At 39.9% G+C, this 24,706-nt stretch overlaps 1 protein-coding gene across 1 annotated transcript in view; it reads right to left on the bottom strand.

Annotated features, from left to right (window-relative positions):
• The window catches only part of TTN (titin), a 276,986-nt gene that overhangs the window by 3,834 nt on the left and 248,446 nt on the right, over positions 1 to 24,706 (bottom strand). The window contains 31 exon segments of the mRNA XM_025216548.1: positions 1 to 5,421; positions 5,556 to 6,149; positions 6,240 to 6,545; positions 6,652 to 7,227; positions 7,452 to 7,751; positions 7,850 to 8,155; positions 8,305 to 8,889; positions 8,994 to 9,296; positions 9,742 to 10,044; positions 10,462 to 10,761; positions 10,881 to 11,168; positions 11,277 to 11,870; positions 12,156 to 12,437; positions 12,530 to 12,835; positions 13,042 to 13,347; positions 13,446 to 13,745; positions 13,883 to 14,173; positions 14,272 to 14,577; positions 14,664 to 14,966; positions 15,064 to 17,130; positions 17,214 to 17,513; positions 17,600 to 17,887; positions 18,316 to 18,612; positions 18,716 to 20,482; positions 20,593 to 20,898; positions 21,056 to 21,358; positions 21,473 to 21,772; positions 21,871 to 22,158; positions 23,291 to 23,587; positions 23,722 to 24,024; positions 24,114 to 24,701. Of these exon segments, the coding sequence (XP_025072333.1) occupies positions 1 to 5,421; positions 5,556 to 6,149; positions 6,240 to 6,545; positions 6,652 to 7,227; positions 7,452 to 7,751; positions 7,850 to 8,155; positions 8,305 to 8,889; positions 8,994 to 9,296; positions 9,742 to 10,044; positions 10,462 to 10,761; positions 10,881 to 11,168; positions 11,277 to 11,870; positions 12,156 to 12,437; positions 12,530 to 12,835; positions 13,042 to 13,347; positions 13,446 to 13,745; positions 13,883 to 14,173; positions 14,272 to 14,577; positions 14,664 to 14,966; positions 15,064 to 17,130; positions 17,214 to 17,513; positions 17,600 to 17,887; positions 18,316 to 18,612; positions 18,716 to 20,482; positions 20,593 to 20,898; positions 21,056 to 21,358; positions 21,473 to 21,772; positions 21,871 to 22,158; positions 23,291 to 23,587; positions 23,722 to 24,024; positions 24,114 to 24,701 (19,074 nt within the window).

Here is a 24,706-nt window from a genome sequence, read left to right as displayed (position 1 = left end):
GCTGAACTGATTTATAAGTTTCAGTTATGCTTGACACTTGGGAATGGATGCTTTTAAAAACTTGGCCAACAAATTGAAAGTTAGTTTTTGAGATACCTCCTTCTCCAGTGATTTCACAGGTGTATTCTCCTTTATCGGATTCAGTAAGGTTATGAATTTTGAGCTCATAGGTGCCATCGGCTGCATAATGAAATTTGAAATGGCCATCTTCTTTCAGTTTCTTGCCATCTTTATACCAGGCTATTTCTTTGACACTTAAAAGACTGCTTTCAGCAGCACAGGAGAACTTTACTTTATCTCCACAAGCTTCCACCCTCAGCTGTTGAGTTATCTTGGGAGGAGCAGCAGTTGGTAATTGTACTTTCTCTGCAGGTGTGGGCCTGTCTTCTGCTGTTGATTTAGATTTTGGGTGAGCAATGGCTTGTTCAGGGGATTTCACCCGTTTAGGTGATTTAACTGGCTCTGGAGATTTGACACGAGGCTCTGGAGATTTGACTCTTGGGAGTGATGCAATTGCTTTTTCAGGAACTCTTGCCTTTTGTATGGTCAAAGTAAAGTGTGCTTCCTGTCTTCCTTCAGAGTTCTCTACCACCACAGTGTAGCTTCCTTCATCTGACATCTGAACAGAAGAAATCTCAAAAGTAGATTTGTACTGTGTTCGTGTGACTTGGAAACGTCTGGAAGAAACAATGGCTTGACCTGCACGTATCCATGTTACTGTTGGTGTTGGTTCACCATCAATGTCACACGAAAATCTTGCAGTCTCCCCTTCAGAGACAGTGACTGACCGTGGTTTTGTTAAGATGGTTGCTGGCAGAGTGCTCTTAAATGACTTGTGTACAGCCCTTTCCTCTAATGATTTTTCTTCAGCTGCAGTGATTTTCCTTTCAGCAGAAGCATGATGTTCATATGATGAAAGGGATTCCCTTGTCTCTGTCATTTCTGATTTGACCTCTCTTACTGAAGAAGTAGCCTGTATTGCAGATGCTTTCTTAAATGAGGAAATTGCGTAAGCCTCTGTCTTTGTCAAGTCAGGTATAATGGATCTTGGTACTTCCTCATCTCTGCGCTGGGAAGAGTAGGTAGTATAATCTCCTCCAGTAACATCTAATGTTGCATAGTCAGAACATTCTCCTTTGTAGTTTGTGCACATAGCACGGTATGTTCCACTATCATCAATATGGCAGTCAAGAATCTCTAAAGTTAATACACCACTGGTATTAGTGAAATGTATCTTACTGCTTTCTTGTATTTCAATACTGTTATGGTACCATTTTACTTCTGCTGTTGGTTTTGACTGGACATTCAGAATGAACCTGGTATTATGTCCACATGGCACACGGTGTGAGCGCATTCTCAGAGTGATACGAGGGGCATGGTCAAGGGTGAATGGCTGCTGAGTCAGAACTTCAGATTTCCTTTCCATTGTTTTCTGAGTTTTCAAAGCAGCTTTCATAGACTCATACCTCGAGAAGATGTCAAATCTTGCTGTTCTCTCAAATCGGGAGAGTGACCTTTCACTGGAAACTGGGCTTGGTGAGCGTGGCCGAGTTCTTTCTGGTGTAGGGGACCTCCTCTCAGTCTCTTCTGGAGGTCGTGAGCGAGGACGAATCAATTCAGATACTGGACGCATTAATTCAATGTAAGTTGGGGAAAGAGATCTTCTTCTTCTTAGTAGCCGTGAGGGAGGTGAAAATTCTCTGTGAACATGTTGCACCATTTCTATTTCTTCTTCTTCCTCTGATGTAATCTCAGTTATTTCTCTCTCTCTCCTTCTCCTCATTCTATGCTTCTCCTCCTCTGCCATGAACTCAAGCTCACTCTTGTATTCAGAGAGTCGTTGAGTTGTAGTAACTGGCCGAAGTAATTCTTCATCCTCTTTCTCATCCATTATTCTCTGTCTTTGTTTTAGTGGCCTATAAACAGCTCTGTCATGACGCTGACGGAGCTCTGCGTAACTTGCACTAGTTTCAGCTTTAGATGGAATGTGATAGGTTGAATATCTCAGCTGTCTTTCTTTGTCTTCCTCTGTCTTGACTTCTGCCCCTGCTGAAGAGTAGCGAAGAGCAGACAGCTCAAAGCGTGGAGGGCTTCTGCTTGGTGGTGAGGCAGAAAAGCCTAATTCGAGTTCCTCTTCAAGACGCAGTCTTTCCTCTTCAGTTCTCTTCATAGCTAAATAGTCATCAATAGGCAAGAGTAATTCCTCATCTGTCAGGTCACTGAGTGATCGCCTTCTTGGTCTGTAATAAAATTCATAATCAGGAGATGGTGTGCGTCGACGTGCTGGTCTCACAATTTCAAGGTCATCTTGTGAAAGCTTTGGTATGCGCCATTTAGGTTTATACTGATCAGAAATACGTGGCAGTGGCATCACATAGAACTGTTCCCATCTGGAAAGGCGAATGCGCTTTTGTCGTTTCTGAACAATTCTATCAAGTTTTCCTGGCATTTCATACTGGTCTCGCAGCTTCTTATACCACTTCATGTCTGACAAAGGTACAAATTGTTTAATGTTCTGATCTTCCTCAACAGCAATGCGTGCATGCCTGCGAGGCTCTGGGATCTCATAAGGCATACGAAGTCGCCTCTCTTCCTTCCTTTCTTCTTTTCTAATTTCATATTCACCTTTGACAGTCTTAGTGCTCACAGCTGGCTTATACAGGATGGCAGCCTCTCTTAAAGCTTCCTGTGCAGCTTGGGTTAATGGAACTGCCTCAACCCCAGAAAGGATTTCTGCCATTCGTAATGTCTTGTCAATTTGTTTTTGTACATGTTTTTGTCGCTCTTCTTCAGTCTTGTACTCACGCTTGACATATGTCAAGCGTTCTACTTTCAGGTAAGCCTGACAGCTTGTAGATCCAGCAGTGTTTGTAGCAGTAACTCTATAATATCCACTGTCTTCTGGTAAAGTATCTCTGATGTGCAAAGCATAGTAATCCAAGCCTTCATGAACAATTTCAATATTGGGACCAAATGACAGAGGTTGACCATCTTTTTCCCATTTTAATGTTGGCTTGGGCATACCAGATACTCTTATCTCAAAAGAGATGCTTTGGCCTTCTTGGCAATCTGCATTTGCCAGTAATCTTTTAAACATTGGTCTTAATGTAGTGTCTCCAGGAGGTGGATGTGGAATTACAGTCAGCTTTGCTTTGCAGCTGTCTTCACCATATTTGTTGCGTGCCAAAATACTATATTCAGCATCATCTTCCTCAGTGACTTTATGGATGGTAAGCTGATAAAGACCCTTGTCAGTCTCAAAAGTGTACTTCAGATCATCATCACCTGGTTTAATTTTCTGCCCTGATTTGAACCATGTTAAGCGTGGTTCTGGGTGGACTGTTATGGTTACTCCAAACCTGACATTTTCACCAACATAGGCAGTGCGATTATACAGAGGCAGGGTAAATTCGGGTGGCCTCTCTAGTAGCCTCATAGTATCAACTCGGCGTTTCACTTTCTTAATGGTTCTACATCTGTAATACTCGGAAACATCTCTCACACCTTTAACAAATAGCTGTGCATAAGAGCTGGATTCGCCGTAGTCATTTACTACCTTGCATCTATAGATACCATCATCTGATTTAGCAATGTCTTTGATGTACATGGTTGCTACTCCTTCATGGTAGCTGATTTCGTATTTTTCACTGCTCTCAAGCTGTCTGATACCAAAGTGCCAGGTTACTTGTGTGGATTGATCATAGTTTTCAATCCTGCACACATATTTGACGTGTCCTCCTTCTTCTCCAACAGCATGCATTATCTGCCCAGAAATAGGGCCAATTTCAATTGGTGCAACTTTAACTTTAGCAACTGTAATGCCTCTCTGTGATCTGATTGCGCCACCACAGGAAATGCGGGCTACTGACACAACTGTATTCCATTCTTTCTTCACTAGAGTTTGATAGTAACGCCTGTGTCTCAATGTCCTGATGACTTTACTGCTGACTTTTTCTGTCCTCTGTTTCAGCCATGCATGATCAAGTGCTTCAGCAGCAGTCATACGGACTTTCCTTTCTTTTACTAGTAGGCGATCAATGAAGTCCATTGCTTCAATGCTTATATCTCTGAAAGCTTCATCATCAAAGTTATATTCAGCATTAATGATATTCTCAATGGTCTGTTGGTTTGTTTCAGCAATGAAAGGATTAATACCACTTAGAAGTATATAAACTAGGGCACCAACTGACCACATGTCAGTAGCTGTGTTGACCAGATCATGCTGATGTATTTCAGGTCCATAATATTCAGGAGAAGTAAACTGGAGTCTAAAGTTGTCTCCAGGCTTCAGTTGTCTGGCCTGACCAAACTCAATAATTTTAATTATAGAGCTTCTTCTTGTAAAGTAAATGATATTTTCTGGCCTAATATCAAAGTGTCCAATGCTGTGATGGTGTAAGAACTCTAGTGCGCTACAGACCTGGCGTATATAGCTTACTATTTCTCTTTCATTAAGTTCAAATGAAGCTGTGCTAATTCTTTCAAAGATATCAACTCCAGATACAAACTCAAAGATCATGACTAATTCTTCCAGGCTTTCAAATGATTCATGAAGATACAAGATATTTCTGTGCCTTGCAATATTTAGGATGGAAATTTCTTTTTTTACTAAAACTTGATCAGCACCCTTTACTTTGACAAACTTGGCCAGATAGGTCTTTTTGGAAACTGCCTCAACAGAGCGGTGGACAATTCCAAACTGTCCACGTCCAAGCTCTTCAGCAATCATATATTTATCATAGAGTTCCTTTGTGGAAGTGTGAGATGCCTTAGCTGTGGTGACTTCTCTGGTTTCATCAACTTCTTCATCATAGTTCAACATTCTAGTCTTATCTTCCTTTGTTATAATTGGTTCTGTAGGCTCAGAAGGCTGACTTTGCCCAAACTTATTTTCTGCAATTACACGGAACTGATAGGTTGTCTTGCCAAACAGATTTACCACAGTGTATCTTGTATCTCGAGCTTGGGCAACACGAAGCCATCTCTCTGATGTAGTAGCACGTTTTTCAATGGTGTAATTTGTGACTCTGCTTCCACCATCGGTAGCTGGAGCATTCCAGGTTAAGTTGAGTGAATCCCTTGAAATGTCAGTTACTTTCAGACCCCTTGGTGGATCAGGTACATCAGCCACATCTAATTCAACTGTTTTTTGATCAATTCCAAATCTATTTTTAGCACAAACAACATAGAAACCTGCATCTTTTCTGTCAACACCATTGGGGAAAACAAGGGAGGTGAATGATCTTGTAACAATAACTTGGTAGTGTCCATTAGTATCAATGAGATCTTGTCCTTTTTGCCATGTAATCACTGGATCAGGCTTGCCACTGAATGGAATCTTGATACTGACCACTTCACCTCGGAGAGCGTGAACAGCTCCCATGCCTTCAAGATTTTTAGGCAGATGAATCATAGCAGGAACTGAAGAAAGAGAGAGAGAGAAGAATTATTAGTAAATATAACACTTTAAATAAAACTAGCAATGCGGCAAGATTCTTCTAAATTTTGTAATTTTGAAGAAGAACTTGTTTTAAGAATCAAAAGATTTTATTTACCTTCAACATCCAGAGAAGCAGTGCCAGACACAGATCCTCCCTGGTTGGTAACTCTAACTTGATAGACAGTGGCATCCTCATCTGTTACATTTGTAATGACCAGTTGGTGATATCCACCCTTAAATTCTTGAATCTTGACCTTTTCACTGTCTGGCAAGATCTCTTTACCCTGTTTGAACCATTTTACAACAGGCTTAGGATGACCAGTGACTTTGCAAACAAATGTGGCAGTGCCTCTAAATTTCACGTTCAAGTTTCTTAGTTCGTCCTTGAAATGTGGTGCTTGAATTGGCACATCAGATTTTGGAATGACTGGTTGTGATACTTCACTCCATTCACTTTCACCACCTAGATTTTCACATTTTACACGGAATTCATATTCAAGCCCTTCAATAAGATCTTTCACTGAATAGACTGTTTCATGAATTTCCTCTGTTGTTACTGAAATCCATTTGTTTTGTTTCTTTTCACGTTTCTCAAGGTAGTAATTACGAATCTTTGCACCTCCATCACTAGCAGGTGGCTTCCACGAAACAACACAAGAGTCTTTAGTTACAGCAGCTACTACTGGCTGACTAGGTTGTCCTGGTTTTTCTGTAAAGAATAACAAGATTCAAAATATGAAATGAACTTGGTTTAGCAATTTGCAGATATATGGAAATACAGATTTGGATGCACACTTACCAAATGGAGGCTTCATAACAATAATTGAGGAAACCTCCAGAGCTTCACTAATGCCATAAGTATTCTGAGCAGACACACGGAAATAATAGCTTGCATTTTCAGTCAGGTTAACAATTCTGCACGTTGTGCCTACAATGCTTGAAGATACCAGCTGCCACTCTGTGCCTTCCTTGGCTTCACGTTTCTCTACAACATAGTTTGTAATCAAAGCACCTCCATCATCCTCAGGTGCCTTCCAGCTGATTACCACAGAGTTTTTCAATAGGGACTCTACAACAATTGGCCCAGATGGCTTATCTGGTTTATCTATAAAAGGAAAACGTAGCATTTAATTCTCTGCCAATATATATATATATATATATATATATTAGGAAATACCATTCCATAGAACTTTTGAAAATAAAATGAATACCTTGAATTTCCACATTAAGTACAGTGTCAACTGTTCCAAATATGTTGCTGAGTTGCACTTTGTACTTCCCAGTGTGATTCTTGTGCTGGACATTCTTAATGGCAAGATGAGTATAATGCTCTGTATTCTCTATAGTAACATTTTCTGAGTCTCTTAAAGGCTTCTTGTTATGGAACCAAGTGATAGCTGGCACTGGACGACCAATGTATACAACATGGAGGCGAAGGGTACCACCCACACCTGCGTAATATTTCTCTTTCAGTGGGAAGCCAGGATGGAACTGAGGAGTTGCCTGTAAGAGCAGCTTGCCACTAGTTTCAATTTCCCCAACATCATTGGTAGCAATGCAAGTGTAGACACCTTCATCTTCTTGTTCTTCTGTTATTACTGTCAGTGTGTGGTTGCGTCCATCAGATGACATTCTGTATTTTCGGCTTTGTACTAGTTCTTTGCCAAAGCGATACCATTTAATATCAGGAAGAGGTCTCCCAACGATCTGACATGTCAGCTGAGCTGCTTCACCCAGTTTAGCTGTAACATCCTTTATTTCTTTTCTTATGCCTGGTGCTTCTCCAGCTGTAACAAATATAGGATAAAGGTAAGAAAAAATGTTGTTAAACAGATGTCTGTGACTATTTTGTTTGTGCGCATCCCTTCATTTATATTTGTGACCAGTTTACAGTTATATTTAAACTTGCAGGACTGGACTTTAAGACCACCCAGCCAACATATGATGTGCACTGGCACAGTAAATTTACCATAACTTAAAGTACAGACAATATGAATATGTTTAAACTTACATGTCAGTTTAGTCTTTACTGTCATAGCAGTTCTTCGAGGTCTGCTGACTCCAGTTTCATTTTCTGCAAAAACTCTGAATTCATATTCTGTAGCTTCCAGTAAAGCTCCCATTGTAAACTGTCTGTCTTTGATCCGTTCTTTATTGCATTTTTTCCAGGAACTCTCTCCAGACTGACGATACTCAATCCAGTATCCAAGGATCTCTCTACCACCGTCACATTCAGGCCGTTCCCACTCTAAAGTAATGCTGTCCTTATATATAGAAGTGATTTCAATTTCTCCAGGTTGGCTTGGTTTGTCTGTAAATTACAGAGTATTTATAAAAGTTAAACTTCTTTTTTTCAAGAGCTTTGCTAAATTTCTCTCCAAATGTCACTTATTTCAAACAGTTTCTTACCAAAGGGATCCTTGCACACAACTGGTTCAGAAGCAGGACTTGCTTCACTCTCACCAATGTCATTTTGGGCAATGATACGGAATTGATATTCAGCATCTGGAACAAGACCTGTGACAGTGTACATTGTAGTTGTGATCTGCGTCTTGTTGTGCCTGACCCATTTCTCTGTAGATGTCTCCCTACGTTCAATGTAATAGCCAGTTACACGAGAACCACCATCATCCTTAGGTCTGGACCAGGACAAGCTAATGGAACTCTTTGTAACATCAAGAACCTCTGGTGGATTGCTTGGTGGCTCTGGAGGATCTGTTAAAATAACATAACAATAACCATGTATTTTTAAAGCTTTGTACATTTGTGTGTCGTTTTTGTATATATGCTGTTATATTTACAAATGTAAGAATTGATAAATGGAACAGGGATTTTAGTTAGAAAATCTCAAAATGTAGACTTACTCAGAGGTGTCTTCGGTACAGCTGGTTCTTCAGATTTCAGGGACTTGCTAATTCCAAACTGGTTTTCAGCAGAAACTCGGAAGTGATACTCCACATTTTCTTTGAGACCTTTCACTATTAATGATGTTCCTCTCACTCTAGAATCAACAGTGTACCAGGCAGTCTTAGGTACTTCTCGCCTTTCAACAATGTAACCCAGAATATCTGCACCACCATCATCAGTGGGAGGTCTCCAGCTTACTCTGACAGAGCGTGATTGTATGTCATCATATTCAAGTGGTCCTTCTGGTGGATTTGGAATGCCAATCACTCTGACTTTGATATACACAGCTTTCTTGCCACACTTGTTTTCAAGTGCCAAGTCATAGGTCCCAGAATCTTCTCTTTCTGCATCTTTGATTACCAGTTCAGTTTGAGTATCTAAAGTTGCAATCATGGCTCTCTTGCTGATGTCTTGGCCTTCTTTTGTCCATTTGCATATTGGGATGGGCTTGCCCTTAATTGGTACTGTAAGCCTGACAACACCACCTTGTCTCACAAACAGGCCTTCTCGGTATTTTTCATCAAGTTCATAATCAGGATATTCTGAAAAGTAATCCAACATGTTATACTATGTCTATTTTACAGATACTTTGCTGTACCTTGTTTGAAGTAAAAAAAAACAGGAAAGAATAGCTAAATTATCTTACCAAGCATTTCTGTTACTTTGACTGTTCCTGGCACTTCAGCAGGTTCCCCAGGCCCACCAGCATTACAAGCTAGGACACGGAATCTATATTCTGCACCTTGTGGTAGATGCGTCAAGGTGTATTCACGTATCTTTGTTGGAGTGGTATTACATTTGGTCCACTCAAATTGATCAACCTTCTGCATTTCAATTAAATAGCCAGTGACTTTAGAACCTCCTTCATCTTCTGGTGCACTCCAGGCCAGGGAGACTGATGTTCTTGTAGTATCAGTAACTCTTGGATTCTGAGGTTTACCTGGGGGAACTGGAATACAAGATCAGATAGCAGGTAAATATACTTTAAAATAATTCTGTGTTGGATATTTAAAAAGGGAAACAAAATGCTAATATGATTAAATGGTAGGAAAGCTAAATTATAAAAGTTTTTCAAATTTTAATCAGTCAAAATATCTTCTCCAGCCATTAAAGTATCCAAAAGAGAACAGATAAAAGTAAGTCTCATTGTTGATATTTCCTTCTGCCACCCAAACTCTTTATCCATTTAGGGCAAGGGTGGACAAAATGTGGCCCGCGGGCTGGATGTGGCCCGCCAGGCCATTCTATCCGGCCCACAGGGCCCCTAAAAAGTTTAGAAAATTCATATTTATCTCCCCCGGCTGCCTGTCATGTGGCCCTCAATGGCTTGTCAAACTCAGTAAGTGGCCTTCCACCCGAAATAATTGCCCGCCCCGATTTAGGGAATTATCTACCAATTGGATCCATGGCGACAGCAGACTTAGAAGGACGGCTGGGTTTGCCAGTGCCTCTGGCATTGATAGCTGTGACACGGTGTTCATATTCTAATCCTTCAACCAGTCCAGTAGAGCGATAGCGTGTCATAGTAACTGGAACTTTATTTACACGGATCCATCTATCTGCTCTAACTTCTTTGCGTTCAACAATATAACCAGAGATCTGCGAACCACCATCCTCTTCTGGTGGATACCAAGTTAGTGTCATGCCCTCTCGAGACGCATCTAACACTTGTGGAGTGTCAGGAGGACCAGGAATACCTGTTATAATAAGACACAGAAATGAGAAAGACAAATGAGAATATGTGTACTAATGCTGTTTTTTGGGAGCACATGAATAATAATGAAAGTAAGCTCATATATCATCCATTTCATAGCATTTTACAGAGGAGGTTAGTATCATCATCTCCACTTCACATTTAAAAAAGTGATGCAAAGAGAGGTGAAATTATTTGCCTGAGGTCACCCAGCAGGCTACCTGGCCTGCTTAACACCCAGATTTATGGAGCTTCTGTCCAGTTCTCAGTCCAGAACATATATATAATAGATTTAGTACATGAGAATGCAGCATTTTGTTTGAGCAAGAGAAATAACAGGATTTATCCTGGGCATCAAGGTCTTTTGTATTAATACATAGTCCCATGTGAAAGCGTTCTTAATTTTTAAAGGTAAACTTACTAATTTTGCTCCTGCATTCTATAATCTCAGACTGTAGATAAGATCCAATTCCAAAGCGGTTCGTAGCAGCCACACGGAACACATATTCAGAACCTTCAGTGAGTCTAGTGAATTTAAATGTTGTTCTTGTTACTGATTCAGAAACTGGTAACCACCCAGGACGGTGAGCATCTCGTTGTTCCACCACATAACCACTCAGTGGAGCTCCACCATCCAGCTCAGGTGGTTCCCAGGAGATGGTTACAGAATTTGACTCAATGTCAGCGATTCTGATTGGACCAGTGGGTGGTCCAGGTTTGTCTGAAAAAAAATCAGAGGAGACATACGTTAATGTTTAACAAAGAAGCTAGGTTGATTTTATGACAAATTTCATGATGGTGAGGATTAGGGACAATCTTATTTTAATAACAAATACTTACCAAGAATGATAACTTTTATTGTATCAACTGCCGTTCCTGTTTTGTTTTTCAGCTCAAGCATGTATTCCCCAGTGTCATGTATTGTGGTTTCACGCACAGTTAATTTAGTTACTTTGGTAACAGTTTCAATTTTGATGCGTTCTGATTCTCTTATCTTGGAACCAGCAAAGAACCAAGATGCAGCTGGAGGTGGTCGCCCACCAATTGGAATGGATAATTCAATGGGTCTTCCAGCTGGCACATGTATTGTCTTTTGAGGTATTCCAGCAAGATCAATTGTGGGTAACACTAAAAAAAAAAGAAGCATCAGATGACTCTTAATATCCAGTTTATATAACGTATATCTCACAAATTTTAGTTCATCCTCAATCTGTTCTTTTTAAACATTGTATCTACCTTTTTGGTCTTGTACTGTTACAGCTGTGACGATCTCTCTTGGTTCTGATACACCTTTCTGATTTTGTGCTCTGACTCTGAACACATACTGTTCACCTTCATTGAGTGAGATGATTGTATGCTCAAAGACTGTAGGCTTCAGTGTTGTTACCTTCATCCACCTTTCTGTTCCAAATTTGCAGGCCTCAATAACATAGCCTGTCAGTCTGCTGCCACCATCATGCAGTGGTTTCTCCCATGCAAGTGATACTGTTGATTTAGTGACATCAATAACGTCCAGTTTCTGTGGCAGCATGGGAACATCAGATGCCAGTACTGCATCAGAAGTTTCACAAGGTTCACCAATACCATAAATATTTTCCGGTAGTACTCTGAAATAGTACATGGCTCCTTCTATAAGTCCAGTAATTCTATAAATTGTCTTGCTGCATTTAGTAGTGACTGTTTTGTAAGCTCTCATGGTAGCTTCACGTTTCTCTATTATGTAATTGTTGACTGGAGCTCCACCATCAATATTAGGAATTTCCCAAGTAATTGTCACAGAATCTTTTGACACCTCTTTTACTTTCACTGTGGCAGGTGGGCCAGGTGTATCTAAAAGCAAAATCAAAGAAAATTATTTTCTGTTGTCTCTCTTCCTGCATAAAACAAAACACAAGGACTTGTTCTCCATAGATGCAACACAGCCTTCAGAAACATACATTTTTCTTTGTCTTATATTATACCCTTCCCTACCATTCCCTCCCTTCTCTGCTATTTAAATTCAGTTTAAGTTCTATTAAATTGAAAACCCCTTTTGGCAAAGACTTTCTTTTATACCTGTAATACAATATGCATAAGCATAATTCAATATCAGTATATAATATTAATAATACTTACCATATACTTTAACAGCAATTGTTGCTGATTTCTTGCCTGACTGGTTTTCAGCCTCAATGACATATTTTCCAGCATCATACCGATTAACTTTATCCACAACAAGCAAAGTGTAGCTGTCTGTAGTGTCAATAATGCCCCGACTTGCTAGGTCAACACCTTGTTTGCTCCATGTGATTACTGGCGGTGGTCTGCCAGATACAGACACCATTAAACGCAAAGACCCACCAGCTCTGACAGTAACAGTTTTCTTCAGATCATCAGCAAGCTCGAGATCTGGTATTTCTGATGGAGGGAGGAATGAAATGTAATTAATCTATGAATAGTTTAAAGCAAAAATATGCCTCCCTTAAAAATAACTGGATTTTCAAATTTACCTATTCTTTCCACAGGTTCAATTTCAGCTGATGATTCACTAAATTCACTCATACCATTCACATTTGTGGCAGCAACTCTGAATCGGTATTTCTGGCTTGTTTTAAGACCAGTTACAGTGAATTCAGGATTCCTTAGAGTGGCAGTAGTATGTGGTCTGTACCATTGTTCAGTGCCTTCTTCTTTCATTTCAAGAACATAGCCTAAGAGGTCAGCACCACCATCATATGTGGGTTTTGTCCAGATTAAGCTTATGCTGTGCTTGGTAGTGTCCACAACTCTTGGAGGTGAAGGAGGTGCAGGGGTGTCTTTGGAATAGAAAAACAGACATTTACCATTGTTGCACAGAATTTTTTTCAGGGGACTTTTATTCAATATTCTAGACAATTAATTACATTGATCTGTAATCACTTTAGTTTTAAGTTAATTTTAGTGCCAGTTACCAAAATGAATCTATGCATCTTTGTGGTCTTTTATTAGCTTGTCATTTAAATTAATTTAATTGACAACTTACATGATGGTTCTTTGCACAGGATATATTGAGAAGCATCACTAGGCTCACTATTCCCAGCATTATTCACTGCTGTGACACGGAACTGATACTGATTGCCTTCCATTAGACCAGTAACTTTCAGTCTAGTATCATAAATAGTATAATCTCTGTTCACTCGTGTCCAGCGTAGACTTCTCTTTTCACGTTTGTCTACAAGATAGTTGCTAATTTCATTGCCACCGTCTGATTCTGGTTTCAGCCACTGAATAATGATGTGCTCCTTGCCAACACCCACTTCTTCAGGTGTGCCAGGTTGTGATGGAATGGCTGTTGGTTTTTAAAAGATGATTTTTTTTTTCCAAAATATTCATTTCTGATTAACATCTCATAAATTTAGAAGTGAACTAAAACATATGAATACTCACTGAAAGCATTTCTAGCAATTATGGGTTCTGTTTCAAGAGGAACACCAGGCCCATACTTGTTGACAGCTCTCACACGGAAGATGTATTCATTATTCTTAATAATCCTTGTTACCACACATGATAATGTTTGGCATTCAGCCTCAACGATAACCCAGTGCAGTCTACTGGTTTCACGTCTTTCTACAATGTAGTGAGTGATTTCTGCACCTCCATCTTCATTAGGAATGTTCCATGCCAGAGTACACTTCTCTTCTGTTACTCTGCTAATAGTGATTTTGCCTGCACATGGACCAGGTGAATCTGGGTAGGGGTTTAAAAAAAAAAAAAAGGTGGTGGTGTAATTACAGTAGTTAAATAAATGCTTTGGTCTTTTTAATTTAAAATGTAATTTTAAAGTATAATGATTGTGCCTCAAACTGCTAATCAAAAATACATACCAAGCACTTTGACAAAGACAGACACTTGCTTTGTTCCACTGGCATTTTTAACTGTGAGAGTGTATTTTCCACTATCACTTCTGTCACAGAATTTGATGATTGCAATAGCCCGTTTGCTAGTGTACTGTAGAGAGATCTTTTCACACAGGTCCAATTCTTTGTCACCTTTGGACCAAAAGACCTTCGGTTCTGGTTTCCCACCAATGGAAGCCTCAAGAACAAGATCAGACCCAGCCCGAATAGTCACAATATCTCCCTGAAGTCTAGCATCCAGCTCAGCCTTTGGTGGTGCTATAAAGAAAGGGAAATGAGAGAAAAACAAATTAACATCATATTATTAAAACTGGAAGATATATAATATTTTAAGTGATCATTGGAATATTTCTTACAATATTCATCTTTGCAAATGACAGCACCAGTAGTTTCCGATCCTTTACTAAGTACACCAGCTGCATTTTTGGCTATCACACGGAATTCATATGCTTCTCCTTCACCAAGAGCTGTCACAGTAAAGAAGTTTTCTGAGACAATGGTATAGTTGCACTTCAGCCAGCGTCCATCTCCAGCTTCATTATATGGCTTGCGCTCTATAATATATCCAACAATTTTGCTACCACCATCATAAAGTGGTGCAGACCAACTCAATGATACTGTAGATCTTGTGACATCTGTTACTTCTGGTCTTCCTGGTGGATCTGAAAGAATGCAGTGTAAAATGAGAAATTAATTTTCCAGTTATTTAAAAAGTAATAGGCGAACAAACTGTAAAATTAACACTTACCAACTGGGTTTTGAGCCACTAGAGGTCTTGAAGCTTCACTAGCTTTGCTCACACCAGCAGCATTTAGGGCATAGACTCTGAATTGATATTCCAGGCCTTCTACTAGTCCTGTGACTTTGTAGTTGCACTCAAAGCATGGTATTTTGTTTTCCTTCACCCAAAGGATTGTATTACGCTCTTTCTTTTCAATCCAATATCCAATGACCTTGCTGCCACCGTCATGATATGGTTCTTCCCAGCGAATGGCCATAGCATTGGCTGACACAGAGTAGACCTCTGGCCTTGTGGGTGGGCTTGGTGGAACTGAGTGTAAAGAGTATCAGAGAAAAAGTTAGCTATTACTAGCATTTACACAAGCCAAAGAAAAAGAATAATTTTTGCCTAAATATTTTTTCCTTACCAAATGGATGCTCAGCAACTATTGGTGCTGATTCAAGAGACTTGCTGACACCAAATCTGTTTTCTGAGCTGACCCGGAAAGTGTATTCCATGTATTTAGTGAGATGAGTGATTTTGATCTGTGTGCGTTTGACGCTGGAATTTACCAGCTGCCATGCTGTTGTACCAGATTCACGTTTCTCAACAATGTAGTTTGTAATCTCACTGCCACCATCATCTTCAGGCTCCTTCCAGGACAGTACACAGGATTCCGCAGAGACAGATGATAGATCAATAGGGCCAGTAACTGGACCTGGTCTTCCAATGACAACCACTGTGACAGTAAATGTTTTTGAGCCAGCTGTGTTCTCAAGTGTCAAATAGTATTTGCCAGAGTCACCTCTCATGCTGTCCTTAACAGTTAGTGTTGTTCTCTCCTTTGTGGTCTTAATGGCCACTCTCTCAGTTTCCTTGAGTCTCATTTCCTCAAGTTTCCACGTTACTTTTGGAGCTGGGCGCCCACTAATTGGTATATCAATAGTAAAGGTGCTTCCAGCTTTGCAAGTTATAAGTTGCCTGCTTATTCCACTGAGGTCTGCAGTTGGTTCAATCTGTGGCTCTTTAATAATAACAGAGGAGAAGGCTTCTCTTGGCTCGCTGTAGCCAGCATCATTCTTTGCTTTAACCCGGAACTCATACTCATTGTTCTCTACAAGACCTTCAACTGTAAAAGTAAGTTGTTTAGTTTGACCAGCTTCAACCCAATAGTCAGATCCTTTTTGTTTCATCTCAAGAAGGTATCCACTGATATGGCTGCCACCATCATGGTCAGGTTTAAGCCAAGCTAGCACAACAGAAGATTTGGTAGTATCAACAATATCTAGTCTCTTAGGGGGAGCAGGCTCTTCTGTGGCTACAACTGGTTCTGTTAACTCACATGGATCACCTATACCATATTCATTTTCTGCTGAAACACGGTAGAAGTATGGCATACCTTCTGCTAGATCAGTGACCTTAAAGATTTGACGAGTACATTTTGAACTCACTATTTGCCAGCTGCGACGGCTAGCTTCTCGCTTCTCCACAATGTAGTGATGAATACGTGCACCTCCATCCAAAACAGGAGCATCCCACATTAATGTAATAGATCTTCTGGTCACATCCTTAAAGGTAATTGGACCTGGTGGGCCAGGAGTGTCCAGCACCTTGACAGTGAATGTAATAGATTTACTACCACTGTTGTTTTCCACACTAAAGACATATTTTCCAGCATCATTTCTGTTGCAGTCCTCCACAGTCAATGTACTGAAGGAATCGGTTGTATGAATGTCAGCACGCAAGGTAAGATTTGAGTCTGCTTTGGACCATACAGCGGTAGGAACAGGTCTGCCTGAGAAGGCAATAAATAGACGAATACTTGCACCTGCTCTGACAATGTGAGTCTGCTTGAAGTTTGCATCAATATCAATTTCAGGAGCAGACAGTCTGTCTGTTGTTTGGATTGTAGCAGGAACTTCACAGCTTTCTCCCTTACCTGCAGCATTGACTGCACTTACTCGGAATTTATAGTGCTCACCTGCTTCTAAGTCAGTTACAGTATATTTGGTAGCAATACATGTCTCTGCATTAACTTTATGCCACTCTTCTAAGTCAGCTTTGCACATTTCAATGATGTAGCCAATTATTTCCATGCCTCCGTCAAAAACTGGCCTGGTCCATTCCAAGCTTACACTAGTCTTTGAAGTATCTGTTACTTTTACAACAGTAGGAGCACTTGGTGGATTCACTGGCTCTCGACATTTAATCAGTCTTGAGACAGCACTTGAAGGTCCTACTCCTGCAGCATTTTCAGCCATAACATGGAATTCATATTCATTGCCTTCAGTGAGACCAGTTACTCTGTATCTTGTCTCAGCAATGGCTCTCTTACTAGATACTTTTACCCAGCGCATGCTCTTCTTTTCTCTTCTTTCCAGGATATATTGGTTGATTTCACTGCCACCATCTGATTTTGGTCTTGCCCAGGTGAGTGTGATACTCTCCCCTGTTATATTTGTAGGCTCTGGAGTGCCAGGTGCATCTGGAACAGCTGTAAAATGGAAAACATACTTAGAAAAGCAAGTGACAACAGTCAGTAACTAGTTATTTTTATTAAATAAGAATGATACGTACTGTAAGATATTTGCGCTATAACTGGATCAGATTCCAGTGGCCTGCCAACACCAAACCTGTTTGCTGCAGAGATACGGAACTGGTATTCGTTGCCCTTAATTAATTTAAGTGCAGTGTAACTACAGGCTTCGCATTTATCTTCAACTAATGCCCATGCAATCCTGCTGGTTTCACGTTTTTCAATCACATAGTGGGTAATAGTAGCACAACCATCGTTAGCTGGAGGCTCCCACCATAATGTCATTTTCTCTCCAGTAATATTTGTGAATCTTATTCGTCCTTCAACTTTCCCTGGTGTATCTGTAATATTAAAGTATCAGTGTTATAACCTGCTTAGAATGTAACTATTATTTAAGAACAGTTTACTAAAAGTGTTTACAAAGTACCTTGGACTCTGATTGTAATATCTTCTCGTTTGGTGCCTGAGGCATTTTTAGCTTCTACCGTGTATATACCACGATGGTCCCGACTGGCATCTCTGGTAAAGATAGTACTGTGTCCAATAGCAGTAGTTACTTCAATATTGAGCCTCTTATCAAGTTCTTTTCCATCCTTAAGCCAAGTCACTTGAGGTACTGGGCGGCCTTTGATCATAGCTTTGATTCTAATGCTCTCTCCAGCCTTAACAGTAAGACCTTCAAAGTGCACTGCACCAAACTCAATTGTTGGAGCAACTAAAAAAAGACAGAATACAGTATATACATTTATATATTCAGTCATTTATACATGCATGCATACACTCCCTCCCCACACACATTATAATAATTCCAGTTCTGTAACTTTAACTGCTCTATAATTTTAACTGTCACAAATACAGTAATAGATGGCAAAAAAATCATCACAGGTTGTATAAAAGAAAGATTCTTGTTTTACCTTAAATGTTAACATCCGAGTCCTTGGTTTCAGATATAACTCTGTTCCACCCCTCCAAGCACTTGGTTAAAGCCTATACTGTTACTGAAAGAACGTCTATACATACCTTCTCCAGTAAGCAGCCTATATACCCCATATGGTCTGGGATATCCCACCTAGGTGGTTTAGCTGGTTTAGAAACCCACTATACATAAAAATGCACAATGAAATATTAATAAGTAATGCTTACCACTTTCATCCCTGGTCATGATATAGCCTGAAGACTGTGAAGGTGGACTCACTGTTCCAACAGCATTTCTTGCAATCACTCTGAACTCATATCTGTCGCCTGAACTGAGTCCTGTAACTGTATATTGGCATTCACTGATATCAGTAAAGTTGCATCTGAGCCAGCGATCTTCACTTCCTTGTCGTTTCTCAATGTAGTAGGCCACAATCTTACTGCCTCCATCACGCAGTGGTGGAGTCCATTTAAGAGTGACAGTTTCCCTGGTGATATCAATATAATCAGGAGTGCCAGGTGGGTCTAAAAGGAAAATAATTACATGCAGGTTTATTTTCATTATAAATTAGTATAATGGCTTACCATACTCCATGCACAAATATTTCCTTTGTGAAGTTTCACTTACCTACTGGAGATACAGCCAAGGTAAATTTGCTTGTGTCACTAACTGGGCTTAGACCAGCTGAGTTTTCAGCATAAACACGGAACTGGTAATCCAAGCCCTCAATCAGTCCAGTGATTCTGTATTCTCTACCAGATATTAATGCAGTATTAGCTTTCTGCCACAAAATGCTGTTTCTTTCTTTCTTTTCAACATGATATCCTGTAACTTCTGAACCTCCATCATAAACTGGAGCATCCCAAGAAATTGTCATTCCATCTGCAGTTACATTGTATACAACAGGTTTTCCTGGTGGACCTGGTGGTCTAAATTGATGTTTTGCTATAACTTCAGCTGAAACGAGTGGTGGACTTACTCCATATCGATTTTCTGCACGAACTCTGAACTGATATTCCATGTCTTTAACTAGATTTGGAATTTTGAATGTTGTTCTAGAAACGCTAGAGCATACCATCTTCCAATTAGTTTGTGAAGTCTCTCTCTTCTCAATACTGTAGCCGGTAATTTCTCCTCCTCCATCATCTTCAGGAGGTTCCCAGGACATAATGACACTGTCTGCCTTTATTTCATCTAGTCTTATAGGTCCTTTTGGCTTAGTTGGAGGACCAAGAGTTATGACTGTGATTGGAAATGACTTTCTGCAGACTGTATTATCCAGAATTAAAGTGTATTTTCCACCATACTCTTTTTTCACGTTCTTAATGCTTAAAGTTATTTTGTTTTCAGTTTTCTTGAAGCGAATCTGTTCAGTTTCTTTAAGAGGAATGTTGTCCTTCAGCCAGCTCATAGTCGGTTTGGGTTTACCTTTATAAGCCAAGTCTATGTGCAAATTATGCCCAATTTTTACAGTAATTTGTCCACCAGGGATATCAGACAGGTCAGCCTCAGGTGTTATTACATAGTCTTTTACTGTTATGGGTCCAACTGTAACACCATCACTCATGCCTTTTTCATTTTTAGCAAATACTCTAAATTCCATGACAGAAAGCTCCTTAAGTTTTTCAACTTGAAATTCACATGCCTTACTTATGCCTGCATGTGACCATTCTTTTTCTTCCTTTGTTTTCTTTTCAATAACATAATCAGATATAATGCTCCCACCATCAAAGTCGGGTTTGCTCCACTGCAAAGTAACAGAAGTCTTTGCAGAATCTTTCATGGCCAAATCCTTTACAGGTCCAGGTACTTCTGCTGCTTTCACTGGTTCTGCAGTCTCACAAGGCTCACCCAATCCAATTTCATTTTCTGCAAGAACTCGGAAGAAGTATGCAGTCTTCTCTGATAAGTCAGTTATCTTAAATGTTATATGAGAACACTTTGCTGTTACACTAGACCAGGCTCTCTTCGTGGCATCTCTTTTTTCAATGACATAATTTGTTATTTCAGAACCGCCATTAATGAGCGGTGGCTCCCATATTAGTGTAACAGTGCCACGAGAAACATGTTTAAGCTGCAGTTTCTGGCAGGCTGATGGTGTGTCAAGGACTTTAACGTTCACAAATGAAGATTTTGGTTCACCAACTCCATTCTCAATTGTGAGAACATATTTTCCAGTGTCATTCCTGGTAACCTGAGAAATTGTAAGTAATGTAGATGATTCTGTGTTCTGGATGTTATATCTTTCATCAACTCCAAGATTCTTTTCACCTTTTCTCCATGTGACAGTTGGGGGAGGTCTTCCTTTGAATGGAATCATTATTTCTACATCTTCACCTGCTTTAGCTACAATGGAAGTTCTAAGAGCAACATCTAGGTCAATCTCTGGCTCCTCTGCAGAAATAAATAGTAAATAAAATTAATAATAAATATTTGGAAACCAAAATACCCAAATACCAAAAATCAATAATCAAAATTTTAAAAATCATTTGAAGGTATTATACCAAGTATGTCCTTAGCTTGAACAGGTTCGGTCATTTCAATAGGCTCTCCCTGTCCAGCACAATTTATAGCAGACACCCGGAAGTAGTAATTGACTCCAGGCTGAAGATGGGCTACAACATACTCAGTTGTTCTCACTTCTCCCTTAGCACTGACTATAGTCCATTCTTCTTCTTCTCTTTTCCTTTTTTCCTCTGTATAGCTGGTAATAGCACTTCCTCCATCATAGGCAGGCTTAATCCAGCTAAGGGTGACAGATGTTTTAGTGGTGTCTGCAACCTTTAGCTTAGTTGGGGGTCCTGGTTTGTCTGTAAATAATAGGAAAAAATAACTTGTAAAACCTATTCTTGCATTCATAATCAAAACCAAACCCAAAATCTTTGGTTACTTCCATGCAATCCTGTGGAAATCTTCCCTTTTCCCTTGTTACTTAATTAATTAGATCCACTATAATTGATTTCTTACCAATAGGATCTGCAGCTCTGTAGAAGTCAGAAGCTTCAGAGAATGGACCTTGTCCAGCTGCATTGACGGCACAAACTCGGAAATGATATTCATTGTTTTCAGTTAGTCCTGTTACTTTCTGTCTGGTGTCACGGATAGTTTCTTTAGCCACCTTGAACCAACTGAGGCTCTTTTTGTCACGTTTCTCAAGATAATATCCAGTTACTTCACTTCCTCCATCGACAGTTGGCCGGCTCCAGATAACAGTCATGGAATGTTTGGTTATCATGGTGGCCTCTGGTACACCAGGTGGTCCAGGCGTAACTGTGTTTAAAACAAAGTACATGTGTATAAGAAAAGTGATAGCAGCTAAAGGTCAATTAAAAATGAAATACTTGGTACTGTCCAGTTGTATTAATTAATATACACGTTTCTTACCAAATGCATTTTTAGCTATAACCGGATGAGATTCCAGTGGATCACCAATCCCAAACTTGTTCACACCTCGGACTCGGAATACATATTCATTTCCTTTGATGAGCTTTGTGGTAGTGATGATACATTCCTCTAGTTTTTCAGAAATTAAAGACCATACCACCCGGCTTGTCTCACGTTTTTCAACAACATAATGTGTTAGAGATGCACCACCATCATCTGCTGGAGGTTCCCACATGATTGTAATCTTTTCAGCAGTGACTGTCTTAAACTGTATAGGCCCACCAGGAGGTCCTGGTTTATCTGTTGCAAGTGGAAGAAAGGTAATATGTAAAATATGTAATACATATCACTAATTTTAGTTCATGAGAATAGCATAATTAAACTAGTTCAGTACTTACCAAGGATCTGCACTCTAATGTGGGCTGATGCTGAACCCATAGCATTCTTTAATTTTAATTCATAGACTCCACTGTTAATTCGAGTTGCATCTTTGATGAGTACAGATGCAAATTCTGTTGTGTTTTCAATAGACACTTGCGCACTGGTCTGGATCTCTTTGCCATCTTTGAACCATTCAATTGTAGGTATAGGTTTTCCTGAGATGCCAAATTTTAGCTTAACTGATGTGCCTGCTTTGTATTTCACTACATCTGTGTATTCTGGTGGCACATCAATCTCAGGTGCACCTTAAATAAATTAATTAAAAAGAATAAAACATTTCAAATCCCTCAGTGGTTTCCAAAGCTAGCAATGCTTTTATTAAATAAAGAATCAAAATAGTAGTAGTAATTAACATAAGCTACATACACATATAAAAGGCCCTGCAGACTAAAATGTTAAGTATTTTAGGCATGCTTATAGAAAAATGTATTATCTACAGAGCATGTTTTAGTCTAAAATGTCTTAAACCCTTTGCAAATTAATATATGTATAACATTACTACTAAAATGCCATCTCTGTTGGGAAGACTTTCAGGTAGGTGGGAAACTGGTACAGAGAAAATGGCGCATACTTTGAGAAGGGGTCATTTTGGACAAATAGGCCATGTCCAGATGAGCATGGATGTCTGGTTCCCTGGGGACAAGTAGCAGCAACACATCTTGCTGCTACTTGTCACCATGGAATGCATGTGCCACGGCAGGTGATGCATGGCAGGTTACCTCAGGTGGGGTAGGAGAGGCTGGGTCCAGGAACTATGCTGGACTCAGAAGCTTTACCCGAGGTCCTGGGGACTGGGGAAGCTGCAGCCATGGCACTCCTGCATCTGGGAACCTGGCTGGCAGCTTGAGCATGGCTCTGGCTCCAGTTTTGGCTGGTGTGCGCTGCTGCCATGTGTGCCCCCCCCCCCGCCCCCAATTTTCCCATGCATGATCTCTGGGGGTCAAAAACCACTGCCCCCCTCCCCCTGCTGCTGGGAACACCTGAATGTGCAGTCTGTGGTACCACATACTGCACGGCTGCACTTGTCTGGATGTGGCCATACTGAGCAAATCTCTGTTGCTAAGAGGTCTTTTACAGCTGGAGAACAGCAAAAAGAGTCTTACTTGCTATGATCTTGTCTAAATGGGCTAAACACAATAAGAACTAAAAGTATGCATACAGATGAAGGTCTCAGTGAGTCTGGTAAAATTTTAATTTTGCCTGGGAGACAGTAGATTATGCAACAAAAGTCCTAATAATCACTAAATTGTCCCTCTAATTTGTAAGTGCTATTTTTCTAAAGTACACAATTCAAAGTGGGGTTACATGAAACAATACAATCTTTAATTCCTGAAGTATCAGAAAATAGCATTGGAAGAGAAATAGCAAATCTCTTACCATAAGTATCAACACATGTGATTGGGCCTATGACATCTGATGGATTGCTAATGGAACCCACAGCATTCTTAGCAAAGACACGGAATTCATATTGAGAATTTTGCGTCAGACCAGATACAGTGAATTGAGTCTCAATGACATTGGTGAAACTGGCTTTTGTCCATCTGCCATTTGGAAGATCACGTTTCTCAACAATGTATCCAGTAATCTTGCTACCACCATCATATGGTGGTTTCTGCCAGGAGAGATTGACAGCCATTTTGGAAACATCTGACACACGGACATTTCTTGGTGGTTCTATAGTAAGAAACACAATGATGTTAATAACAACAGTACTAGAACAGCACACTAGCTTATTATACAAAAGGAATATTGTGGTAGAAGCATTACTTTAAACAAATGGATATATATACTTATTACCAAATACATACCACAAGCATCAATTGCAAGAACTGGATCAGAAGGGTGGCTTGCTTTTCCAATGCCAGCTGAATTTTCTGCATAAACCCTAAACTCATAGATGAGTCCAGCATTGATAGTGGTAACTTTGAAGTGAGTTGTGCGAATAAGGGTCTTGTTAGCCTTCTGCCATAAAATGCTGTTCCTGTCCTTCATCTCTAAATGATAACCAAAGACTGGGTTGCCACCATTACTGACTGGTTCATGCCATCCAACAGTAATGCTCTCTCGGGTAACATTGGAGACCCATGGTGTAGAAGGTGGTCCAGGGGTTGCTAAGACATTAAAAAAACAACCAGTTAATAATTTACAAAATTCAGAAACGAATCATAACAAATGGTTTTGTGATAAACTGATTACTTACTGTATGGAAGCTTAACAACTACACATTGTGAATCAATGTGGTCGCTGATTCCAAAGCGGTTTTCAGCTTTGATCCGGAATTGGTATTCTTCTCCAGTTGTTAGCTTCATGACTTTAATAACAGTTCTAGCAACCGTTGCAGACACTTCAGACCAAGCAGCAGTACTTGTTTCTCTTTTCAGTATAATATAGTTGGTAACTTGACTCCCACCATCATAATGTGGTGGCTGCCAATTGAGAATTACACTCTCTTCAGTGATATCACTTATGATAACAGGACCAACTGGAGGACCTGGTCTGTCTAACACAATGATGTTAATGAAAGATTTAGTGGTTCCACTAGAGTTGGCAGCAGTGATGTCATATCTTCCAGCATCAGTAGCCACACTTTCTTTTAGGTTAATGATGAGACTTTCTGCTGTGGTTTCTGTATTAAATCTCATGGTTGGCTTGATTGGAATGCCATCTCTGGATAATGTCACCTTTGGCAATGGTTTTCCAGAAATTGGGATTTCAACCTTCAAGTTTGATCCTGCTCTAACATATACAGTATTATGTGGGAATCCCTTCATGTCAACCTCAGGAGATTCTGGG

Source organism: Alligator sinensis, unplaced genomic scaffold, assembly GCF_000455745.1.
Source record: "Alligator sinensis unplaced genomic scaffold, ASM45574v1 scaffold871_1, whole genome shotgun sequence".
NCBI classification, from domain to species: Eukaryota; Metazoa; Chordata; order Crocodylia; family Alligatoridae; genus Alligator; species Alligator sinensis.
The sequence above is the reverse complement of the archived record's forward strand: the minus strand, read 5'-3'. Positions and strand labels throughout refer to the sequence as shown.